General features: G+C 55.5%; 1 protein-coding gene and 2 gene segments (V, D, J or C); all 3 read right to left on the bottom strand.

The window, feature by feature from the left end:
• LOC101323839 (Ig alpha-1 chain C region) overlaps positions 1-22,769 on the bottom strand; it is a gene marked incomplete at its 5' end in the record, with an annotated part of 127,977 nt that overhangs the window by 68,019 nt on the left and 37,189 nt on the right. The window lies entirely within an intron of this gene.
• Positions 1-22,769, bottom strand: part of LOC117311207 (immunoglobulin heavy constant epsilon-like) — a 112,805-nt gene that overhangs the window by 53,511 nt on the left and 36,525 nt on the right.
• On the bottom strand, positions 975-11,431 carry LOC101337871 (Ig gamma chain C region-like). The segment is given in 7 exon segments: positions 975-1,451; positions 1,536-1,865; positions 2,008-2,094; positions 2,426-2,719; positions 2,821-2,894; positions 8,641-8,759; positions 11,336-11,431. Coding segments are annotated over 7 exon segments (1,335 nt in total).

Raw genomic sequence — 22,769 nt, 5'->3', positions numbered from 1 at the left:
CCAGACCCGGAGGGCGGGAGTGTCAGCAGAGCGCGTGGGCTGTGGGCCCTGGCCCAGGGAAGGGGCAGCACAGTGCTGGTCTCTGTCCCGTGGGCGTTGGAGGGTGGGGACCAGCCTGGGGTCTACGGTGAGGGCCCATGAGACCCAGCTCTGTGGTCGGGTGTGCGTCTGTGCGGCTGCCCTGTGGGAGGGCCCGTGTGCAAGGCCCGCGTGTGTGCACGCATGTGGGTGTTGTGGTGGGTGCACTGCACACGTGTGTGCGCGGGCAGGTGAGTGCATGTGGATGAAGGCGGTGGTGTGCCGGCTGGTGTGGCTCAGTGGGGGGCTTGTTTTCAATGGCTCTGGGCTCAGTGTCCACGGGTGCGTATGGAGGGTCCCTCCCTGGGCACTCAGGGCTGCTTGCCTCTGCCCCTTGTGGGCACAGGGATGCGTGTCCCCACGAGTGCACAGGCCTGGCCCCTGGCAGGGACAAGCAGGGCAGAGCCACCTGGCCTGAGGGGCGGGGGTCCTGATCTCCCGTGCCTGACAGTGCAGCAGGGCCGTCCCCCCACCCCGGGCTGTGTGTGGCCCCCGTGAGGGCAGAGAGCCAGCACGCGGACTCTGGAGCCGGGGACAGGAATGTGGGGACGAGGACGGCCAGTGTCCCACAGCTTGGGCTGGAACAGGGGCGGGAAGAAGTGGGCACTCATTCTCCTGAGGGTCTCTGGTGGGCTTCTCCCATTCCGGGCACACACTCCAGCCCCAGCAGCTGCGGGGTGGAGGGCGGCCGGAGCAGCTGTCCCCTCCGGGAGGGGCCCTCCCCGGCCTCGGGCAGCCCCCAAGCGGCCTGCGCAGGCCCGCACACTTGGGTCCGGCCCTGAGGGGGTCAGCTCTCCCACACTGGTGGTGACAAACTGTGACCCAGAGCCGGGCCCCCCCTGCCCCATGCAGGCCCGCGTGCCCCAGGGCTCTGCTCGGAAAGAACCATGACAGCGTTGCGGGTCCCAGGGCGGCGCTGGGCGCTTTATTTCATGGCGCCCGGGAGGCATGTACACAGGGCTGGGGCTCAGGCGTCCTCGCTGGACCCTGAGAGCCCAAGGGGAGGGAGGGCTCGCTGGGGCAACAATGCCGTGGGGCTCATTTACCCGAAGACTGGGTGATGGACTTCTGCGTGTTGTGATTGTGTAGAGCCTCGTGCAACACTACACACGTGTAGGTGTCTCCCCGCTGCCAGCTCTTCTTGTCCACCCTGAGCTTGCTGTACAGGAAGAAGGACCCGTTGGCCTCCAGCTGGGGTGGGGTCGTGCCATAGTTTTCCTCTTGCTCCGGCTGCCCGTTTCTCTGCCACTCCACGTCGATGTCGCTCGGGTAGAAGTCGGTGACCATGCAGGTTATGCTGACGCTGACCGAGCTCTTGGCCAGCTCTTCCCGCGCTGGGGCCAGTACGTACACCTGCGGCTCCCGGGGCTGCCCTGTGGGGAGAGGTATGGCTGTTAGCACGATGGTCACTGCTCTTGGCCCCCAGGGACCCTCCTGCGCCCGTCTACCTGACCCACCTTTGGCCTTGGAGATGGTCCTCTCGATGGGGGCCGGGAGGCCTTTGTTGTTGACCTTGCACTTGAACTCCTTTCCCTTCAGCCAGTCCTGGTGCTGGATGGGCAGGGCGCTGACCACACGGTAGGTGCTGTTGAACTGCTCCTCCCTTGGCTTCGTCTTGGCCGTACGCACCTCTACATCGTCCACATACCAGGAGAACGTGACATCGGGGTCCTCGTGGCCCACGTCAACCACAACGCAGGTGACCTCGGGAGTTTGGGATATTGTGAGGGTGTCCCTGGGTTTCGGGGGGAAGATGAAGACGGACGGTCCTCCTGGGAGCTCAGGGGCTGGTTGGGGAGACACGGTAGGGAGTCAGCCCCTGGGTAGACCTCCTCTTGGGCACCCATCCATCCCCTTCCCCCAAGCCCCAAGGCCACGCCTGGGCGAGGTCCACCCCCGAGGTGCGTAGGATGAGGCCGGCTGACTTACGTGGACATTTGGGACACTGTTGGCATTCGGGACACTTGTGGCATTCGGGACACTTGGGGCATGGGTGAGTTGTGGAGCCCTTGAACTCTGCAGAGAACAGACTGGAGGTTACCGGGGTTGGGGACGGCCTGGGGCTGGGCTTAGGGCAGGGGCAGGTTTTGGCAGGTGAGACCTGTGCCCACTCTGTGGCCCCAGGGGCTGGGGGAGGCGTCCAGCCTGTGCCCACCCTGGACCTGGTGGAAACGCCCAGAGGACCCCCTCCCTGAGCCTGGGAGGCCTTCAGGTGAGGGAGAGAGACAGGCCTCCTGTGACACCCTGGGTGGGATTCACCATCCCTGGTGTGCGGTCCGTTCAGGTGGGAGGGCTGACCCCGGGCCTGTCTCGTAGTGGACACCCTCCCTGCGGCCCGTCCTCTCACCGATGCGCTTGTCCACCTTGGTGCTGCTGGCCGGGTGGGCTACGTTGCAGGTGAAGGTCTTGCCGGACGGGGTGCTGGCAGGCACAGTCACAGTGCTGCTGAGAGAGTACAGCCCCGAGGACCCTCGGACGGATGGGAAGGTGTGCACGTCACTGGGTTGGGCGCCCGGGTTCCAGGTCACGGTCACTGGCTCAGGGATGTAGCTCGAGACCAGGCAGCCCACGACCACTGTGGAGCCGGTTGTGCTCCCACAGCTGGAATCCAGAGTGTAGACTTCCGGGGCCTTGACGGAGACTGTGAGGGAGGAGGCCGTGTGACTGCCAGGGCCTCACCCCTGCGAGGGTCCAGGCAGGGCATCAGGCGTGCAGGCCTGGGCCATTGCTGAGCCCAGTGACCTTGTGCTTCCAGCGAGTCTGAAGACCAGCGGCCCAGCATGGCTGTCTCCCACCCCAGGTCCCTGCGTCTGCAGCTGTGGGCCCCAGACACAGCTGGGGGCCAGTGCTGGGTGACCACTGAGCCCAGGGTCTAACAGATCCCCGGGGTCCCTACCCTCCTGTGGGTGTCTGGCCTGATCAGGCCCTCGGTCTGAGCCCTGACCAGTGGCTACTGCTCCCTGAGCCCACTACCCTGCTCTGCTCCTGTCCCCTTGTCCTGGCCTGCTCTTTGCCACCCAGGGCCTGTGTGTTCTGGATCACTCTGCCCATTGGCATCCCCGGGAGCCTTGCACTGCCCCTGGCCTTCTCCTCCTGCAGGGTGCTGGCACCCCAAGCCCCATTCCCCGGCTGGACCTGTCCCCTCTGACCCTGCTCTGCGCAGCCCAGGTATGCAGACCCGTCTGAGCCCCTAAAGAGCCCCTCGTTTCCCCTCTGCCAGGTCCACTGCCCTGTCAACCCCACCTCACTTCTGCACATTCACCCCTCCTGTCCCAGCTCCTACAGTCTCCTGGAACAGGGTTGGGACCCTGGGTACAAGAACTGCGGCCCATTGGGTCCCCTCAGGGTCGCCCGTGCCCCTTCAGCCCCAGAGACCTTCCCTCCCATGGTCCTCTCTCCACCCGGCCTTGCCGTCCGCCTGGCCCCTCCCACCAGACCAAAGCACCTTTAGCTCAGGCCCTCGTCCCCTGACCCCAGGGCTCGTGGGCAGCCCCTGCCCTCGCAGCCCCCTGCTGCCCTGCACAACCCCGCCTGCTCCCCTGAGTTCTTGGGGTAGCCCCCTGCGCCCGGCCTTACCAGCCCCCTGAGCTCCAGCGGAAAGGCTGCTCTCCTTTCTCAGGGCACTCAGGTTCCCCTCCTCTAGATGCTCCCTCACCTGCCTCCACCCCTCATCCTGGCCCCTCAGCTGAGCCCGGGCTTCCTGTCCATCGAGTGTCTAGCCTCTGCCCATCTGAGCTCCGGTTCACCGTCTCAGGCCTGAGTCGTCCCTGCCCTTGCGTCCCTTCTCTCCTGCCCTGGGCCCTCCGCACACCCCAGGGGGGCCCCCAGCCCGCTCTCCTGTAGGACTCCCTGCTCTGCCCCCACTGCCAGCTGCCCTGCGTCCTGCCCTGCCAGTCCCCTAGGCTCAGGTCTCTGGGCTCAGCTCAGGGATGCTGTACCCTCATGTCATCTGCTCAGCTGGCGTCGGACTGCCTACTGTCCCTGGAGCGCTGGGCCCACAGCACCAACGGTCCCTGCACCCTATGACACTTGCCTACTCACCTGCTCACCCCAGTACCTGGTCTGCTGAGGTCCTGGGCAGGTCCCTGTCCTCCCAAACCCCTGCTCACCTGCACAAGCTCTCCCTGCTCCCCAAAGCTCCCAGGGCAGTCCCATCCCCTCCCAGGCTCCTGTTCACCTGCACAAGGCATACCTGCTACCCCAAAGCTCCTGGGGCAGCCCCTTACCCTTCCACCCACCATGCTCAGCTGCAGAAACTCTACCTGCTCCCTCATGCTCTCGGGCAGCCCACTGCCCTCCCAGGCCCAGGCTCACCTGCACAAGCTCTACCTGCTCCCCCAAAGCTCCCAGGCAGCCCCCTGCCCTCCCAGCCCCAGGTCACCTACACTAGCTCTACCTGGTTCCCCAAAGCTCCCGGGCAGCCCCCTGCCCACCCAGTCCCAGGCTCAGCTACACTAGCTCTACCGGCTCCCCCAAAGCTCCCAGGCAGCCCCCTGCCATCCTGGATCCGGGCTCACCTGCAGAAGCTCTCCCTGCTCCCCCAAAACTCATGGGCAGCCCCCTGCCCTCCCAGACCCAGGCTCACCTGCATTAGCTCTACCTGCTCCACCAAGGCTCCTGGGAAGCCCCCTACACTCCCAGCCCTGTGTTCACCTACAGAAGCTCTATCTGCTCCCCCAAAGCTCACAGGCAGCCCCCTGCCCCCCCAGCCCCAGGTCACCTACACTAGCTCTACCTGCTCCCCCAAAGATCCCGGGCAGCCCCCTGCCCTCCCAGCCCCAGGTTCACCTACACTAGCTCTACCTGCTCCCCCAAAGCTCTCGGGCAGCCCCCTACCCCCGCAGCCCCAGGCTCACCTACACTAGCTCTACCTGCTCCCCCAAAGCTCCCAGGCAGCCCCGTGCTCTCCCAGCCCCGTGCTCACCTGCAGAAGCTCTACCTGTTCCGCCAAAGCTCCAGGGCAGCCCCCTGCCCTCCCAGCCCCAGGCTCACCTACACTAGCTCTACCTGCTCCCCCAATGCTACTAGGAAGCCCCCTACGTTCCCAGCCCCGTACTCACCTGCAGAAGCTCTACCTGCTCCCCAAAAGCTCCCAGGAAGGCCCCTGCACTCCCAGCCCAAGGCTCAGCTACACTAGCTCTACCTGCTCCCCAGAAGCCCTGAGGCAGCCCCTGGCGCCCTGCCCTCCAGCCCCAGGCTCCCCTACACTAGCTCTACCTGCTCCCCCAAAGCTCACAGGCAGCCCCCTGCCCTCCCAGCCCCAGATCACCTACACTAGCTCTACCTGCTCCCCCAAAGCTCCCGGGCAGCCCCCTGCCCTCCCTGCCCCAGGTTCACCTACACTAGTTCTACCTGCTCCCCCAAAGCTCCCAGGCAGCCCCCTGCCCCCCCAGCCCCAGGTCACCTACACTAGCTCTACCTGCTCCCCCAAAGCTCCCGGGCAGCCCCCTGCCCTCCCAGCCCCAGGTTCACCTACACTAGCTCTACCTGCTCCCCCAAAGCTCTCGGGCAGCCCCCTACCCCCCCAGCCCCAGGCTCACCTACACCAGCTCTACCTGCTCTCCCAAAGCTCCCGGGCAGCCCCCTGCCCTCCCTGCCCCAGGTTCACCTACACTAGTTCTACCTGCTCCCCCAAAGCTCCCAGGCAGCCCCCTGCCCCCACAGCCCCAGGTCACCTACACTAGCTCTACCTGCTCCCCCAAAGCTCCCGGGCAGCCCCCTGCCCTCCCAGCCCCAGGTTCACCTACACTAGCTCTACCTGCTCCCCCAAAGCTCTCGGGCAGCCCCCTACCCCCCCCAGCCCCAGGCTCACCTACACCAGCTCTACCTGCTCCCCCAAAGCTCCCGGGCAGCCCCCTGCCCTCCCTGCCCCAGGTTCACCTACACTAGCTCTACCTGCTCCCCCAAAGCTCCCAGGCAGCCCCCTGCCCTCCCAGCCCCAGGTTCACCTACACTAGCTCTACCTGCTCTCCCAAAGCTCTCGGGCAGCCCCCTACCCCCCCAGCCCCAGGCTCACCTACACCAGCTCTACCTGCTCCCCCAAAGCTCCCGGGCAGCCCCCTGCCCTCCCTGCCCCAGGTTCACCGACACTAGCTCTACCTGCTCCCCCAAAGCTCCCAGGCAGTCCCCTCCCCTCCCAGCCCCAGGTCACCTACACTAGCTCTACCTGCTCCCCCAAAGCTCCCAGGCAGCCCCCTGCCCTCCCAGCCCCAGGTCACCTACACTAGCTCTACCTGCTCCCCCAAAGCTCCCGGGCAGCCCCCTGCCCTCCCTGCCCCAGGTTCACCTACACTAGCTCTACCTGCTCCCCCAAAGCTCCCAGGCAGCCCCCTGCCCCCACAGCCCCAGGTCACCTACACTAGCTCTACCTGCTCCCCTAAAGCTCCCGGGCAGCCCCCTGCCCTCCCAGCCCCAGGTTCACCTACACTAGCTCTACCTGCTCCCCCAAAGCTCTCGGGCAGCCCCCTACCCCCCCAGCCCCAGGCTCACCTACACTAGCTCTACCTGCTCCCCCAAAGCTCCCGGGCAGCCCCCTGCCCTCCCTGCCCCAGGTTCACCTACAGTAGCTCTACCTGCTCCCCCAAAGCTCCCAGGCAGCCCCCTGCCCTCCCAGCCCCAGGTCACCTACACTAGCTCTACCTGCTCCCCAAAAGCTCCCGGGCAGCCCCCTGCCCTCCCAGCCCCAGGTCACCTACACTAGCTCTACCTGCTCCCCCAAAGCTCCCGGGCAGCCCCCTGCCCTCCCAGCCCCAGGTTCACCTACACTAGCTCTACCTGCTCCCCCAAAGCTCTCGGGCAGCCCCCTACCCCCCCAGCCCCAGGCTCACCTACACCAGCTCTACCTGCTCCCCCAAAGCTCCCGGGCAGCCCCCTGCCCTCCCTGCCCCAGGTTCACCTACACTAGCTCTACCTGCTCCCCCAAAGCTCCCAGGCAGTCCCCTGCCCTCCCAGCCCCAGGTCACCTACACTAGCTCTACCTGCTCCCCCAAAGCTCCCAGGCAGCCCCCTGCCCTCCCTGCCCCAGGTTCACCTACACTAGCTCTACCTGCTCCCCCAAAGCTCCCGGGCAGCCCCCTGCCCTCCCTGCCCCAGGTTCACCTACACTAGCTCTACCTGCTCCCCCAAAGCTCCCAGGCAGCCCCCTGCCCTCCCAGCCCCAGGTCACCTATACTAGCTCTACCTGCTCCCCCAAAGCTCCCAGGCAGCCCCCTGCCCTCCCAGCCCCAGGTCACCTACACTAGCTCTACCTGCTCCCCCAAAGCTCCCGGGCAGCCCCCTGCCCTCCCTGCCCCAGGCTCACCTACACTAGCTCTACCTGCTCCCCCAAAGCTCCCGGGCAGCCCCCTGCCCTCCCTGCCCCAGGTTCACCTACACTAGCTCTACCTGCTCCCCCAAAGCTCTCGGGCAGCCCCCTACCCCCCCAGCCCCAGGCTCACCTACACTAGCTCTACCTGCTCCCCAAAAGCTCCCGGACAGCCCCCTGCCCTCCCTGCCCCAGGTTCACCTACACTAGCTCTACCTGCTCCCCCAAAGCTCCCAGGCAGCCCCCTGCCCTCCCAGCCCCCTGCTCACCTGCTGCCTCCCTGCCACTTGTCCCTGGAGCTCTGGCCCTCAGCACCCCTGCCCCTCTGGCCCATCCCCGAGCCCTCACCCTAGTGCAGCTTCCCTCCTGCCTCCTTTCGTTCCCAGGGCTGAGCTCTGTTCCCTGGAGTCGCTAGGTGCCCACCCTGTGTTCAACCCCTCTCCCCTGGCAGAGCCCCTGTCGCACCGTGGGCCCCTCCCAGAGGAGCTCCTGGCCTTCCGAGCTTCACCCTCTTTCTCCCACCACCCCGGCATCCTGCTCTGGTCGTTTCTCCCTCCAGTTGCCGGGTCACCTGCCCTCTGCCTCCCCGCTCCCGGCCCCCAGCCCCTGCTCCCGGCCCTCAGGCCCTGGCTTCCCCTGCCCCTTTGTAGCCTGTGCAGCTGCGTGCTCAGCCCCTCCCCTGTGCGGCCAGCTCGGGGCACACAGGAGCCCAGGCCAGCCCTGCCTGCTGTGCTCCCGGCGCTCCTGCTGTCCTGGGCCCCGGCCCCAGCCCAGAGCCCACCGCCACCCTGCCTGCCACTGCCCTGAGACTCAAGCCGGCCCCACTGTCCTGGACCGGACCCTCAGCCCCCCGCCATGGGGGGGGCTTTCCTTCCCCTGTGCTAGCCAGCGTCCTCCCTCTGTCCTCGCTCAGAGCCACCTGTCCATCCTGGCCTCGTCCTCAGCCCCAGCCCAGCCCTGTGCCTGCAGTACATCTGGCTGAGCGAAGCCCTGAGGCTCCCGTCCCCCAGCCCATCACGGTCCTCGAAGGCCAAGCAGCCCCACCGAGCTCTGCCGCCCCTGTGTTTCCAGCCCTGTTGGTGTGGACACGCCCCTGCCTGGGCTCCCTAGTCCCTGCCCTGGGCAGCACGTGAGCCCTGGGCAGCCCGCCTTCCCCGTGCCCGCTGGGCTGCTCCCGCCGCTCTGTGGGTCCCCGAGGCCAGTCTTCCCTCCGTGGCTCCATTCCACTGCCTGCCCTGGTCCTCTCAGACCCCACTCACCAAGGCTTGGGTTGCTGGCCTCGCTCCCCTGCAGCCCAGGGCTCCACGCCCCCTCCCTGCTCTGGCCCCAGGCAGATGTGGCTCTTCAGGGCTGTGCTCTGTGTCTGCAGCCCTGCTTCCTAGGACTGGTAACCAGTTCCTGGAAGTGTGAACTCCTTGTCCACAACCCTGCAAATACTAAGAACAGGACTGAAACCCAGCGGCATGGCTTGCTTCCTGAAGTTCCCTTTTCTTTTGGTGTTTTCTGTCTCAGAGGGCCTGGGGAAGTCCAGATGCCACAGAGATGCATTATTTTGGTGTTTGTGGTGTGGTGAGTGGGGCCCAGGGACCCAGGGGACAGAGTGGGAACCCCGGCCATCACGGCTCCACCCTCCTGAGGGAATATGTCTGCTCGGCCCACAGCACCCTGGGTAATAGGCCCCTCGCCTGAGCCCTCTGGGCCTCTGAACTCTGATGGGCACCACAGCCACCTCCCCCAGCACAGATCCCCAGGACATCCTGCCCGCCTCCGGAGCAGATCCCCAGGGAGTGTCGGTGTGAGGGGGCAGAGCAGAGCAGGGCTGCGCCCTTGACCTTGTGTGAAGTGCTCTACTGCCCCTCTCATGTTCTATTGGAACCAAACACTCAGGCTCTCTGGACAAGCCTCAGAGTTGCCCAATCCTGGGTTTTCTATGCCCGACCTTAGCAGGCTGCATGGTCCGTGTCGGAGTCCTTGGGACGCCTGGTCTCCCAGCGCAGATGGCGGCTCTCAGAAGGGCCTTTGCCGCAAGTGGACTCTCCTGTCAACAGAGTCTGGGCACTCGTATGCTGGGAAGGAGGCCACCGGGCCCTGAAGAATGGTCTTAACTGCTCACAGGCCCTAAGAGGCCAAGAAGGTCACTCACTGCCCCTAGTTTCCTCCTTATTTTACCTTTCCTAATAATTGAAACCTTTTCTTCCTGTTATTGGCCACTCGGTTTTTCCTTACAGTGCAGGACCCACTGCTCACATTTCTTTCTTGTCATTGGTTGCCGAGTGCTCTTCGTATATGAAGGAGTCCTGCCCTGTGTCACATGTGCTCTGCCCCGTTTCCATGGGACTTCAGAGCCCCTTGTGGGTGGGCTTCTCCAGCTCTTTACCCTCAGGAGGAGGCTCAGCCCATGCCCACCACTGTGCTTGGCCAGCCGGCCCTCTCCCTGGTGCCTGTGGCTCCTGCCTGCGCGGCTCCCAGCTTTCTTCTCGAGGACGGTGGCGGCCAGCCCCAGACAACTATCGCTTATTCATCGGGACGTCCGGGCAGGCTGGCGGGATGGGGCCTGAGGACTGGCCTGTCTGCGTGAGCTCAGTGGGTGGACGGCTGGGTGGTGACTGGGGCCCCAGGAGGCTGATGCCGGCCTCCACCCTGGTGCTTGTGCAGCTGTGTTCCTGCGGCCTCCTGCACTGACCACTGAATGAGCCCCTCAGGGTTTGCCCACGGGGATGGGGACTGTTGCCTTTACCTTCATGTGGGGAGGGGCGGTGAGTCTGGGCTGGAGGCCAGTGGTGCAGGCGTGGTGGAGCCTGAACCGGGGTCTCAGTGGGAATTGAAGGACTCTTGAGGCGGAGCCTGGCTGGACACTTGGGTCCTCGGGGCCCAGAGCTGCCCTCTGTCCCCTTCCCTCTGGCCCCTTGTCCACGTCCTCGGGGTGGGGAACCTCCTGCTCCCCAGGGACCACAGGCACCTCCTCAAGGTGTGCTCAGGTGGCAAGGGATTCTTTAATGAATTTTACTAGGAAAAGTTAGGAGACAGAGGTTGAACTGATTCCTGTGCTGGGCTCGTCTGTCTCCTGCCTCAAATCGCCCCTGAGATGTGTGGGCCCAAGAAGCCTTTATTGGCAGGATACAGGGCGATGGCCCCTCTTCTGTAGCTTCTTCGGGCTGGTATTGGGCTCATGGACCCTGCCTAACTGGGGCCACAGAACTCTCGCCTGCCTTGTTACGGGGCCCCAGGCTGAGTTCCGCTGCCACCCTGACAGGATCTGTTTCAGGGAGCGGCTGGAATCCCTGCATCCCATCATCTTCACATGGAATTGCCATAATCTAGAGGAGACAAATCTTTCTAAGAGGATAAACAGACATGGGCCAAAGAGGAGAAGAGGAAAGATAGAGGTTCAAGGTCCTATGAGTGGAAGGAACTGAGAGAACAAGGGCCAGGTGAGAGCCACCCCTGGGCTGCCTGCTCCCTGAGTGAGAGGCCTCAGATAAGAAGCCCTGAGTACCTTTTTGGACTTGACCTGTTTGGTTTACCCAAAACCAGCGTTGTTCCTTTAACATGGCGCACATTCCCCCTTGGGCAGCAGCTAGCACGTTGATGGCCTTCTCAGGGGTCACCGTATCTGCAGAGATGTGCTTAGGGATAGGATCTAGCTCCCTCTTCTCATTAGCCTCAGTTAGGGTCAAAATAAGGGGTTGCTCAGGGTCTCCTACTCATAATATGGCCCCAAGGGATCCCAGAAGCTCTCTCCCCAGCAGTGGGCTGGGGCTTTCGGGGACAAGCAGAAAGGCATGCGAGCTCAAAGGCTGTTGAAGCCGGCAAACGAGAGGCCCAGTGAAGTAACGGGTGAGGGGCTTTCCGTCGACACCAGTTACAGTGCAGCTTTTAGAGGAAAGAGGCCAGTGTGAGAAATCAGGACAGAGTAAGAGGCTCCCGTATGGACTAAAAAGTCGATCTTGCTACCTGCCACGTCAAGGACGCCCGGGGCCCCTTGATGGAGATGGACATCTCGTTGGGGGGAGCTGCCAGAATCCCCGGGCTGACTCCGTCACCCAGCATGGCCGTCCCAGGAGCAGGAACCCCCCTTCCCCTTCGGGACCGAGGGCAGTCCCACTCTGCTGACCCGTCTGCTTGCAGACTGGGCATGGCCTGGGGTCTCCTTCTGGCATTCATGGGCCCAATGGCCAGTCGGCTTGCATTTGAAGCATTCCCCTTTTCTGGTCTTACTTCCGGACTGATGGTTGAACTTTCTTGTGTCCTTTGGGTTCTCCCGAGTTTGCAAAACGTGGCTGACAGCTGGGCTATCAGCTGAGCTTGAGCTCTGACATGCCTCTACTCATGCTGAGTTCTTTCTCCCCCCTCCGGTTGATCTTGATTATTAAATACCCACAAGACCACCTCTGCGAGCTGGTGCATAGGGGTTTGTGGGCCTAACTGTGACTTTTGGGGTTTTGCCTGATATCAGGGGCAGGCTGGCTGATGAAATGTTGTCCCAGCAGGGATTGCCCCTCAGGAGTGAAGGGGCCTCTGTTAGTAAACTTTCTAAACACCTCCACAAGGCATCATGAAGAGCTGCGTTTTCTTCTTTCTCTTGGGTCACTTCCTTGACCTTTTCATGGCTGACTGGCTTCCTAAAGTACTTTCTCTTTCCTTCTAATAGGCATTGGACCATCGTGACCTGACAGGTCACCCAGAGGGAGCGGCCAGAAATTTAAGAACGCGCGCGCGTGCACACGGAGCTCAGGGTATGTCCCGGCAGGAAGGTTGGCGCTGTTCCAGACAGGTGACAAGACAGAGGAAGGGGACTTTGAGCTCCTGGGCCCGGGTACATGGGAAGGCAGATGCGGGTGTGGGGAGGCATGAGTCGGGCTTAACCTGAACACCCTCCAGTGGTGACGGGCTGATAAGGGCCTGCTGCGCCCTGAGGAATCGCCCTGCCCCTCCCGGTGGAAGGTGGGAGGCGAGGGTTTTTTCTTGTTTGCTTTTTAACTTGCCCATGGCTCAGAATAATTCTTACCTCAGAGGGGCACATCTGGGGCTCCCCACGTTCGGCCCACACCCGTGTCAGCAAGCACTCCCCCCACTGCGTCCTTCTCGACTGCTCTCAATCCACTAAGCGTGGGTGGGCGCCGGCTCCTGGGGCTCCCGCTGGGCTGCACCCAGAGTCTTGAGAATCAGAAAACCCCGTCCCCGCCCCATCCCTGTAGAGTTTGACGACCAGGGTGCCGTTAGCACCCCGTTGGGCCGGCCCCTCCGCCCGTCACGTGGATGCGGCCGAGGCAGAGTTAGGCCTGGTTCCCCGACCCCCGCTGCACCCCGCCTCCCACGATGGGGCAGCGGCCCCCGCGGCAGAGTCCACCCTGGGCTGAGACCCGCCAGGACACGCAAGCAGGCTGCTTGGTGGGCGATGGCAGCCGCACGGTGGGTGGGCTCTGTCCTGGAGCAGCGAGGCTGCTGAGTCCGCGGTGGGACCCGTAGACGTGCAGGCGCAAGCAGGGCGGTTGCGCATTTACAGAAGGAGACTCGGCGCTTGTGTTCTTGCGCGCCCAGCGGCAGCAGCTGCAGGTGGAATGGGCCAAAGGTTGGCCAGATGCTGCTGCCTGGGTCTTGCTCCCCCGGCTCCCTGGGGGTGGGGGCTCTCTCCTGGTGCAGAGGGGGCCCGCAGCTCACTGGGAAGGAAGGTGTGGGCGTGGGAGGGGCTCCCGAGGACTGAAGGAGCAGTGGCCGGGGGAGGTTCCGGGAGAGAATGTGGGTTAACCCCTCCCCGGGGGCTCACAGACGACTCTGCACGCTGAGGTTTGTTGTCTGATGACTTCAGAGCACTCGCCATCGCCTGGTGGAGGCTCCCGCCCAGCTAACTGAGCTGGAATTTGTCAGGCGTGGCACTGTTGTTAGGACAGTGGCTCCGCGATGTGTGAGCCCTTCCCCAAGACGGCGCAGCTGCCGTGAAGACAGTGACACGTGTCGCGGTGCAGGACCAGCGGTGACCAGGAGGAGAGCGCAGCCCCTTGGCTGTGACCTTTGTGTCTGGGCGTGGGCGTGGGGCGTTGATTGGTCCCCTTCCCCTGCCTCAAGCGTGGAAGGTTGCCACATTCCTCCCGACGGCGGGACTCACCTTCACAGCCGAGCCAAGTGCAAGAGCCCCGGTAACACAGTATTCTTTCCTAGAGAAAGAATCCTAGAGAAAGGATTCTTTCCTAGGGGGAGTCTCTACATTTTGTCTCTAAAGGTGGAGAAGGGCTCCGGCTGCCCATAGCAGGACCACATGGAGGCCACCTTCTCGAGAAGCTCGTGTGCCTGGTGGGCACCCACTGCAGATTACAAGTGCCCGCCCCACTTTTCAGCAGGTTTGTGACACCCATCGTCCTTCATATCCAAGATGCAGTGCCTTGCGCGGTGCTCTATTACTTTACGCACCATTTAGAAAGAAAAATGCCGCCAGGGAACAGAACGGACCCAATGCTTAGAACTTAGCATTCTCACATTGTACGTATGGAAACATGGCCTTTAGACTTAATCAGGCCTTGGTGCTGGGCTCTCCATCTGGCTTTCCAGTGCAACTTTGACCCCCTCTTCAGGACTGCTGCTAAGTGCATTGGACCTGCCCTCCCATCCTCTCTGGAGTCAGTTGGTTCCTTTGCGTTGGAAGAAAACTCCATTGTGTCTCAGGACATATTAGTCTCCAGGGAAACAGAATCAATAGGATGCACCTATGTCTGTACCTGTGTCTGTCTCTGTCTCTGTCTCATCTGTATCTAGAAGGAGATTTACTATAAGGCCGTGGCTCACATGATGGTAATCCACAATGTGCAGGGCGGCCCTCAGGCTGGAGACCCAGGGGAGCTGACGTGGAGAGCTCAGATCTGAGGGCCGTCCGCTTTGGCTTGCTGAGAGAGGATGTCTGGAGGGAAAGGTTTTTGAGATCCCACATGTCTGAGAATGTCTTTATTCTACCCTTACATTTTATTATCAGTTTGGGTGCAGAATTCTGTTAGAAATAATTTTTCTTCGCATAGCTTAGGCCATCTGATTGCATGTCCCCCTCAGCGACAGAACATTCTAGAATCACCTAAGGAGCTCAGGTAAGGGGTGACCTCTCCCCACCCAGGTCCACCTCCAAGTGGACTGGAGCAAAGGTAATTTGATGGAGAAGGGGTAGTCTTTTCAACAGATGGTGCTGAAACATCTGGATGTCCACATGCACAAAATGAACCTAAGTGTAAACTTAACAGCAGTCACAAAATTAACTCATTGACCTAAATATAAAACATAAAACTATGGAACTTCTAGAAAATAGCAGAAAATCTAGGTGATCATGGTGTTGGCAATGAGATTTTAGATACAACACCAAAAGCACACTTCATGAAAAAGAAAAATTCATTAGCTGAACTTACTTAAAATGAAAAGTGTCTGCCTGCGAAAGACAGTCAAGAGAATGAAAACACAAGCCACAGATGTCTAGAAACATGCAAAACACGCAGCTGTGTCCAAAATGTGCAGAGCACTGTTAAAATCCAACAGTGAGGAAACAAACAACCCGATTTAAACATGAGCAAAAGATCTGAGCAGACCTCTCACCGCAGGAGACATACAGACACAGATAAGTACATGACAAGATGCTCCATATCACATGTCATTAGAGACTGCGAATTTAAACAGCAGTGACATACCACTACACAGCTTTAAAATGGTGGAAATCTGGAAACAAGGAACAAACACCCTGACAGTTCCAAACGCTGGAGAGGAGGTGGAGCCGCGGGAACGCTCACCCACTCTTGGTGGAGCGCAGCATGGCGCAGCCAGTTTGGAAGCCACTTTGGCAGTTTCTTAAAAATCTACACATAATCTTACCATACAAACCGACAACTGCACTGCTAGATATTTATCCAAATGGCTGAAAACTTATGTCCTCCTCAAAACCTGCACACAGATGTTTATAGTTGATAAATGTTTATAGATGCTGTGCTCATAATTGCCCAAACTTGGAAGCAACCAACATGTCCCTCAGTAGGTGAGCTGGATTAATAGTGTGGTACATCCAGACAATGGGATAGTATTTTGCAATAAAGAGAAATGAGCTATCTGTTTCTGTTGAATCGATCCTTTCATCATTGTATAATGTCCTTCTTAGTCTCTGTGACTGTTTTTGACTTTAGAGTCTGTTTTGGCTAAATGTGCCCGTCCCAGCTTTCTTTTGTTTACCATTTTCACGGAACACTGTTTTCCATCCCTTCACTTTCAGCCCATGTGTGTGTTTAAATCTAAAGTGAGTCTCTTGTGGACAGCACATAGCTGGGTCTTGTTTTTCCTCCATTCAGCCACCCTATATCTTTTGACTGGATAATTTAACCATTTACTTTAAAAGTAATTATTGGTAGGAAAATGCCTACTATCACCATTTTGTTAATAGTTTTCTCTCTATCTTGTAGTTATTTTGTTCCTCTTTTTCTTTCTTGTTCCCTTACTTTGTGTTTCATTGATTTTTTTTTTTTGGGCTGCATCACACTGCATGCAGGATCTTAGTTCCCTGACCAGGGATTGAACCTGCGCCCCCTGCACTGGAAGCAGGGAGTCTTAACCACTGGACTGCCAGGGAAGTCCCTGTGTTTCATTGATTTTTTTTTGTGGTGATAGTTTTTGATTCCTTTGCTGTTCAATGGGTATAAAGTTTCAGAAATGCAAAATGAGTTAAGTTCTAGGATCTGCTATACGATATAGTACCTGAGGTAACAACACTGCACTGTGCACCTCAACATTTTTTAGAGAGAAGATCTCATGTTAAGTGTTCTACACACACACACACACACACACCTCCAAAACAATAAACCCAAAGGCACAAGGAAACTTTTAGAGGTAATGGATATGTCTGTTACCTTGATTGTAGTGATGGTTTCATAGGTGTATGCATGTGTCCAAACTCATGTATACATTAAATACATGCAGGTATTTTATATATCAATTATACCTCCATAAAGCTGTTAAAAAAGAAGTTAATAAAAAATAAATAAGCTATCAAGCCACAAAAACACATGGAGGAATCTTAAATGCATATTGCTAAGTAAAAGAAGCCAATTGGAGAAGGCTACATGCTGTGTGATTCTAACTGTATGATTTTCAGAAAGGCACCTCTATACAGACAGAAGAAAGATCATTGGTAGCCAGGCACTTGCAGGGGAGGGGTGAGGAATGAATAGGTGAAGTACAGGGGATCATCAGGGCAGTAAAATTATACTGTATGATGCTGAATTTGTGGCTACATGGTCTGCAGCTTAAACAGCATATCTGACCAAGGCAGTTCCATGGACAGTAGCCTGGGGGCCTCTGGATGCAAATGACATTGTGCATTTGTCAAAACTCATAGAGTTGTACACATAAAGTAACTACTGTAACACCATAATGTTAACTATAGACTTCAGTTAATAATAATATATTAATATATTAATATTGGTTCATCATTTATAACAAATAGAGCACACTGATTCAACATATTAATAATAGGTGAGACTGTGGGTGTATGTGGGGTGCACTGGAGTATAGGGAACTCTCTGTATTTCCTGCTCAATTTATCTGTTAACCTAAAACTATTCTAAAAGAACAAAGTCTGTTTTTTAAAAAATATCATTATGCTGTGCAGAAAAACAAAAGCAGAACCATGGACAGTGGCGTAAACAGACGGCTGGACCAAGTCAGCACCACGGACAGCAGCCTCGAAGGCCTTGGGTACAAACATGGCACAGCCATCGTCTGATGTGGAAAATGCAGCATCGTGCACAGCAAAGTAGCCTTATGTGAGGTAGTTTCAGATTAAGAAAGCATTCTGGACCATCGTCCCATGACCTCATGTGTCTTAGGGTGTAAACCATGTCCATTTTTGTAACCTGACGGCCCAAGTTCTTGGAGTCATGCATGCATGGACCATGAGAAGAACAGATTGATCCTGAGTAGGGTAGGCGGAATTCTAAGATGGTTCCTTATTCTGATGTGAAATTTGTACCTATATATAAATATATTAATATAAATATATTAAAATTAAAGTATAGTTGATTCTCCCAAGTTCAGTTAACATTCTTATGACTAATGCTTTGAATTCTTTGGTACATTGTTTATTTGTTTCATTAGCTGTTTTTTCAGGGGTTTTCTCTTGCTCTTTCAATTGAGACCAGTTACTCTGTCTTTTAATTTTGCTTAAGTTTCTCTGTATCTATGTGATTAGGTGAAGCAGTCACCTTTCCTGGTCTGGAAGGGGTGTCCTTGTGTGGGAGTGTCCCTATGCGGTCTGTGTGTGCCCAGAGCCTTTGGTGGGAGAGCTGGCTCTGATGTGAGCACCGGTCATATCTGCTCCCAGGGTGTGCTGGCAGCTACCACCTTGGTAGGTGGTGAGGCTGGAGATGGAGGGGCTGGAGCCCAAGCCAGGTGTGAGCCAGAGCTTCTCCTTTATTCAGGGGTCATCAACCCCCTACTGGGGAAGGGTCAGGTCTCAAGTTGCTGAGGCAGAAGCCCTGAGGGTCGGGTCTGATCTGGTTCTGGTCTCTCTAAGGGCGCACTCTCCCCCTTCCCAGCAATGGCACCTTCACCTCAAGGAGAGCAGAGCTGGGACAAGAGGGGCCAGAGTGGGTGCCCGTTGTGGGCCAGGGTGTGCGCTGGGACAGCCCTTGCACCCCAGCAGACCCGACACAGCTCCCAGTCCACCACCTCCACAAGTGCGAGCAGTGGCCGTTCTCAGCCCCTTCAGATGCGGAGCCGGCCCTGTCCCCCCAACCCCACTCCCTCCTTGGCAACAGCAGCCTTCGCCCTAGTGGGGAGCTGCGCCAAAGCAAGAGAGGCTGGAGCATGTGCCCAGTGCGGGCGGGGCCTGCAGTGGGGCTGTCGCTGGAAACTGGCCAGAGCCCTGGATGTTTCCAGTCTCCTCCCTCCACCTTGTTCCCAGGAGTAAGCAGGTGTGTGCGTGCTCTGCATGAGCAGAGTCTAGGCTTCTTACAGCCCTCTTCTTAGTCCCACTGGTTTTCAAACCAGCTAAGGGGACTCATATTCCTGGTGGTGGACCCCAGGGCTGGGGAGCCCAACATGTGGCTTGAAGTGCTCACTCCTCAGGGAGGGTCTCCAAGACTGTACAAGCTTCCGCCTCTTCTGTGTCCCTCTAAGGAGTGGTTCCCGACCCAGTCGCTCCTCTTCCTTTCCTACCTGACTCCGTGTGGACCTTCCTTGCAGCCTTGGTTATACATCCCGCCAGCCTCCAGTGAGTCTTCAGTGAGAACTGCTCTACACGTACATGTGACTTTGATGTGCTCGTGGTGGGAGGGGAGCTTAGGGTCCTCCTACCCCACCATCTCCATCTCCTCCTCCCTTAACCAATTCTTTTCTTTTTTCCACCCTCCCACTCCCCTACCATCTGACATAAGATGTGTTAGTGGTGATTTACTGTATCACAGTGTATAAGATGCAGGATACCCAAAGTTGAGTGTTATTCATCAAGAAGAGAAATGAACATCCCCCAAAGATATTTAAACTGATATGTTGGACTTCATCTCCTCTTTCTGGAGGCAAGTTTTAAGTCGAATGCGAGATAATTTCACTGGATTAGGTGGAAGATAATATTGCTTTTTCTTTTTCTAATTTGGAAACTAAAAGTGGTCCAAAGTGGTTGACAAGGAGTGGTTTGTGGTGGTTTTGGTCTGTGTCAAGTTTCTAAGCTCTAACTGGATTTCTTAGACTTCCCTTCCCTGTGTGTCCCCCTAGATTAGGGTTGGTCTTAAAAAGTTTACAGTTTTTGGAAAGCAAGCATGAAGCAGCAGTCCTGGAAGGCTGGTGCAGAGCCCCAGTGCAGCCAAGGCCCATGCGTCTTGTCACTGACCTGCACACTCACTTTGTTAGTGTGGAGAAACTGCTTCTGCAGCCCCGCAGATACCCTTCAGGTTGTCTGAGTCCTGGGCCAGGCAGAAGTGCAGCTCCATCCTGAGGGTCACAGGTGTGAGAGAGACACAGGCTCCAGATTTTCCTGAAGGGTTTCAGTTTCTTTATGGGTTAGTTTTCTCTTGCTTTCCTCTACTTAAAATTAAAAAAAAAAAAAACTGTCGTAAAATACACATAGCAAAATTTACCATGTTAAACCCTATGTACAGTTCAACGTGTACAATGATGTTAAATTCATTCATAATATTGTGCAGCCATCCCCATCACCCATCCCCATCACTCTTTTCATCTTGTAAAACCAAAATTCTATCCCCATTAAACAATAATCCCCTATTCTCCCCCCACCTCCCACCTGGTAACCACCGTTCCACTTTCTCTTTCTGTGAATTAGACAACTCTAAGTACCTAAATATAAGTGGAATCATACAGTATTTATCTTTTTGTGACTAATATTTCACTTAGCATAATGTCATCAAGGTTCATCCAAGTTGTAACGTATGTCACAATTTCTTTCCTTTTTAAGGGGGATAATATTCTATTGTCTGTATATACCACATTTTGCTTATCCATTCATCCATCCATGGACATTTAAGTTGCTTCCACATTTTAGCTATTGTGAATAATGTTGCTGTGAACATGGGTATAAAAGTATCTCTTCAAGACCCTGCTTTCAATTCTTTTGGGTATATACCCAGAAGTGAAATTGCTGGATCATATGTAGTTCTTTTTTAAATTTTTTGAAGAACTTCCAAGCTGTTTTGCACAGCAGCTATGCCATTTTACATTCTCACCAACAGTGCACAAGGGTTCCAGTTTCTCCATATCCTTGCCAACATTTGTTATTTTCTGTTTTTTAAAAAATCATAGCTGTTCTAATAGCTATGTGTGTGTGTGTGAGGTGGTATCACATTGTTGTTTGGATTTGCATTTCTCTAATGATTTGTGATACTGAGCACCTTTCCATGTGCTTGTTGGCCATTTATATATTTCCTTTGGAGAAATGTTAATTCAAGTCCTTTGCCCATTTTTGCATCAGGTTAGTTATTTCTTTGTTGTTGAATTTTAGGAGTTCTCTGTATATTCTGGGTATTAATTCCTTATCAGGAATTTGCAAATGTTTTCTCCCATTCTATGGGCTGCCTTTTTATTCTGTGGATAATGTCTTTTTTTTTTTTTTTTTTTTTACGGTACGCGGGCCTCTCGCCGCTGCGGCCTCTTCCCGCTGCGGAGCACAGCCTCCGGACCCGCAGGCCCAGCGGCCATGGCTCACGGGCCCAGCCGTTCCGCGGCACGTGGGATCCTCCCGGACCGGGGCACGAACCCGTGTCCCCTGCATCGGCAGGCGGACTCCCAACCGCCGCGCCACCAGGGAAGCCCTCTTTTTTTATTTTAACATCTTTATTGGAGTATAATTGCTTTACAATTTTGTGTTAGTTTCTGCTTTATAAAAAAGTGAATCAGCTATATGTATACATATGGGGATAGTGTCTTTTGATGCATGAAATTTAAAAATTTTCATGAAGTCTAATTTGTCTCTTCTTTTCTTTTGTTGCCTATACTTTTTTTTTTTTTTGGTACGCGGGCCTCTCACTGCTGTGGTCTCTCTTGTTGCAGAGCACAGGCTCCGGACGCGCAGGCTCAGTGGCCATGGCTCACGGGCCCAGCTGCTCCGTGGCATGTGGGATCCTCCTGGACCGGGGCACGAACCTGTGTCCCCTGTATCGGCAGGCGGACTCTCAACGACTGCGCCACCAGGGAAGCCCTGTTGCCTATACTTTTGGTGTCATATCCAAGAAATCACTGTCAATTTTAATGTTGTGACGCTTTTGCCCTATGTTTTCCTCTAAGAGTTTTATAGTTTAAAGTCCTACATTTAAGTCTGATCCATTTTCAGTTAGTTTTTGTACACAGTATTAGACAAGGGTCCAACTTCATTCTCTTGCATGTGAATATCCAGTTTCCCAGTACCATTTGTTGAAAAGATTGTCTTTTCCCAATTGTATGCTCTTGGCACCCTTGTCAACAATCATTAGATCATATATGTGAGGGTATATTTCTGGACCATATTTTAGTCCATTGGGCTATGTCTGTCTTTATGCCAGTACCACACTGGTTTGATTACTGTAGCTTTGTAGTAAGTTTTGAAATTAGGAAGTGTGAGTCCTAAAACTTTGTCCTTATTTTTCATGATCATTCTCACCATTTGGGGGTCCTTTGAGATTCCGTATAGATTTTAGGATGGGTTTAAAAAAATTTTCTGAAAAAAATGTAATTGGGATATTTTAAAACAACTTTATTGGAGTATAATTGTTTTACAATGGTGTGTTAGTTTCTGCTTTATAACAAAGTGAATCAGCTATACATATACATATATCCCAATATCTCCACCCTCTTGGCCTCCCTCTCACCCCTCCCTATCCCACCCCTCTAGGTGGTCACAGAGCACCCAGCTGATCTCCCTGTGCCATGCAGCTGCTTCCCACTAGCTATCTCTTTTACATTTGGTAGTATATATAAGTCCATGCCATTCTCTCACTTCATCCCAGTGTACCCTTCCCCCTCCCCATGTCCTCAAGTCCATTCTCTACATCTGTGTCTCTATTCCTGTCCTGCCCCTAGGTTCTTCAGAATTTTTTTTTTTTAAGATTCCATATATATGTGTTAGCATACAGTATTTGTTTTTCTCTTTCTGATTTACTTCACTCTGTATGACAGTCTCTAGGTCCATCCACCTCACTACAAACAACTCAGTTTTATTTCTTTTTATGGCTGAGTAATATTCCATTGTATATATGTGCCACATCTTCTTTATCCACTCATCTGTCAATGGACACTTAGGTTGCTTCCATGTCCTGGCTATTGTAAATAGTGCTGCCATGAACATTGTGGTACATGACTCTTTTGGAATTATGGTTTTCTCAGGGTATATGCCCAGTAGTGCGATTGCTGGGTCATATGGTAGTTCTATTTTAAGTTTTTTAAGGAACCTCCAAACTGTTCTCCATAGTGGCTGTACCAATTTACATTCCAACCAACAGTGCAAGAAGGTTCCTTTTCTCCACAACTTCTCCAGCATTTATTGTTTGCAGATTTTTAGAGGATGGCCATTCTGACTGGTGTCAGGTGATACCTCATTGTAGTTTTGATTTACATTTCTCTAATGATTAGTGATGCTGAGCATATTTTCACGTGTTTGTCAGCAATCTGTATATATTCTTAGGAGAAATGTCTATTTAGGTCTTCTGCCCATTTTTGGATTGGGTTGTTTGTTTTTTTGATATTGAGCTGCATGAGCTGCTTGTATATTTTAGAGATTAATCCTTTGTCAGTTGCTTCATTTGCAAATATTTTCTCCCATTCTGAAGGTTGTCTTTTCATCTTGTTTTTGGGTTCCTTTGCTGTGCAAAAGCTTTTAAGTTTCATTAGGTCCCATTTGTTTATTTTTGTTTTTATTTCCATTTCTCTAGGAGGTGGGTCAAAAAGGATC

Source organism: Tursiops truncatus, chromosome 2 (genome assembly GCF_011762595.2).
Source record: "Tursiops truncatus isolate mTurTru1 chromosome 2, mTurTru1.mat.Y, whole genome shotgun sequence".
Taxonomy (NCBI): domain Eukaryota; kingdom Metazoa; phylum Chordata; class Mammalia; order Artiodactyla; family Delphinidae; genus Tursiops; species Tursiops truncatus.
The sequence above is the reverse complement of the archived record's forward strand: the minus strand, read 5'-3'. Positions and strand labels throughout refer to the sequence as shown.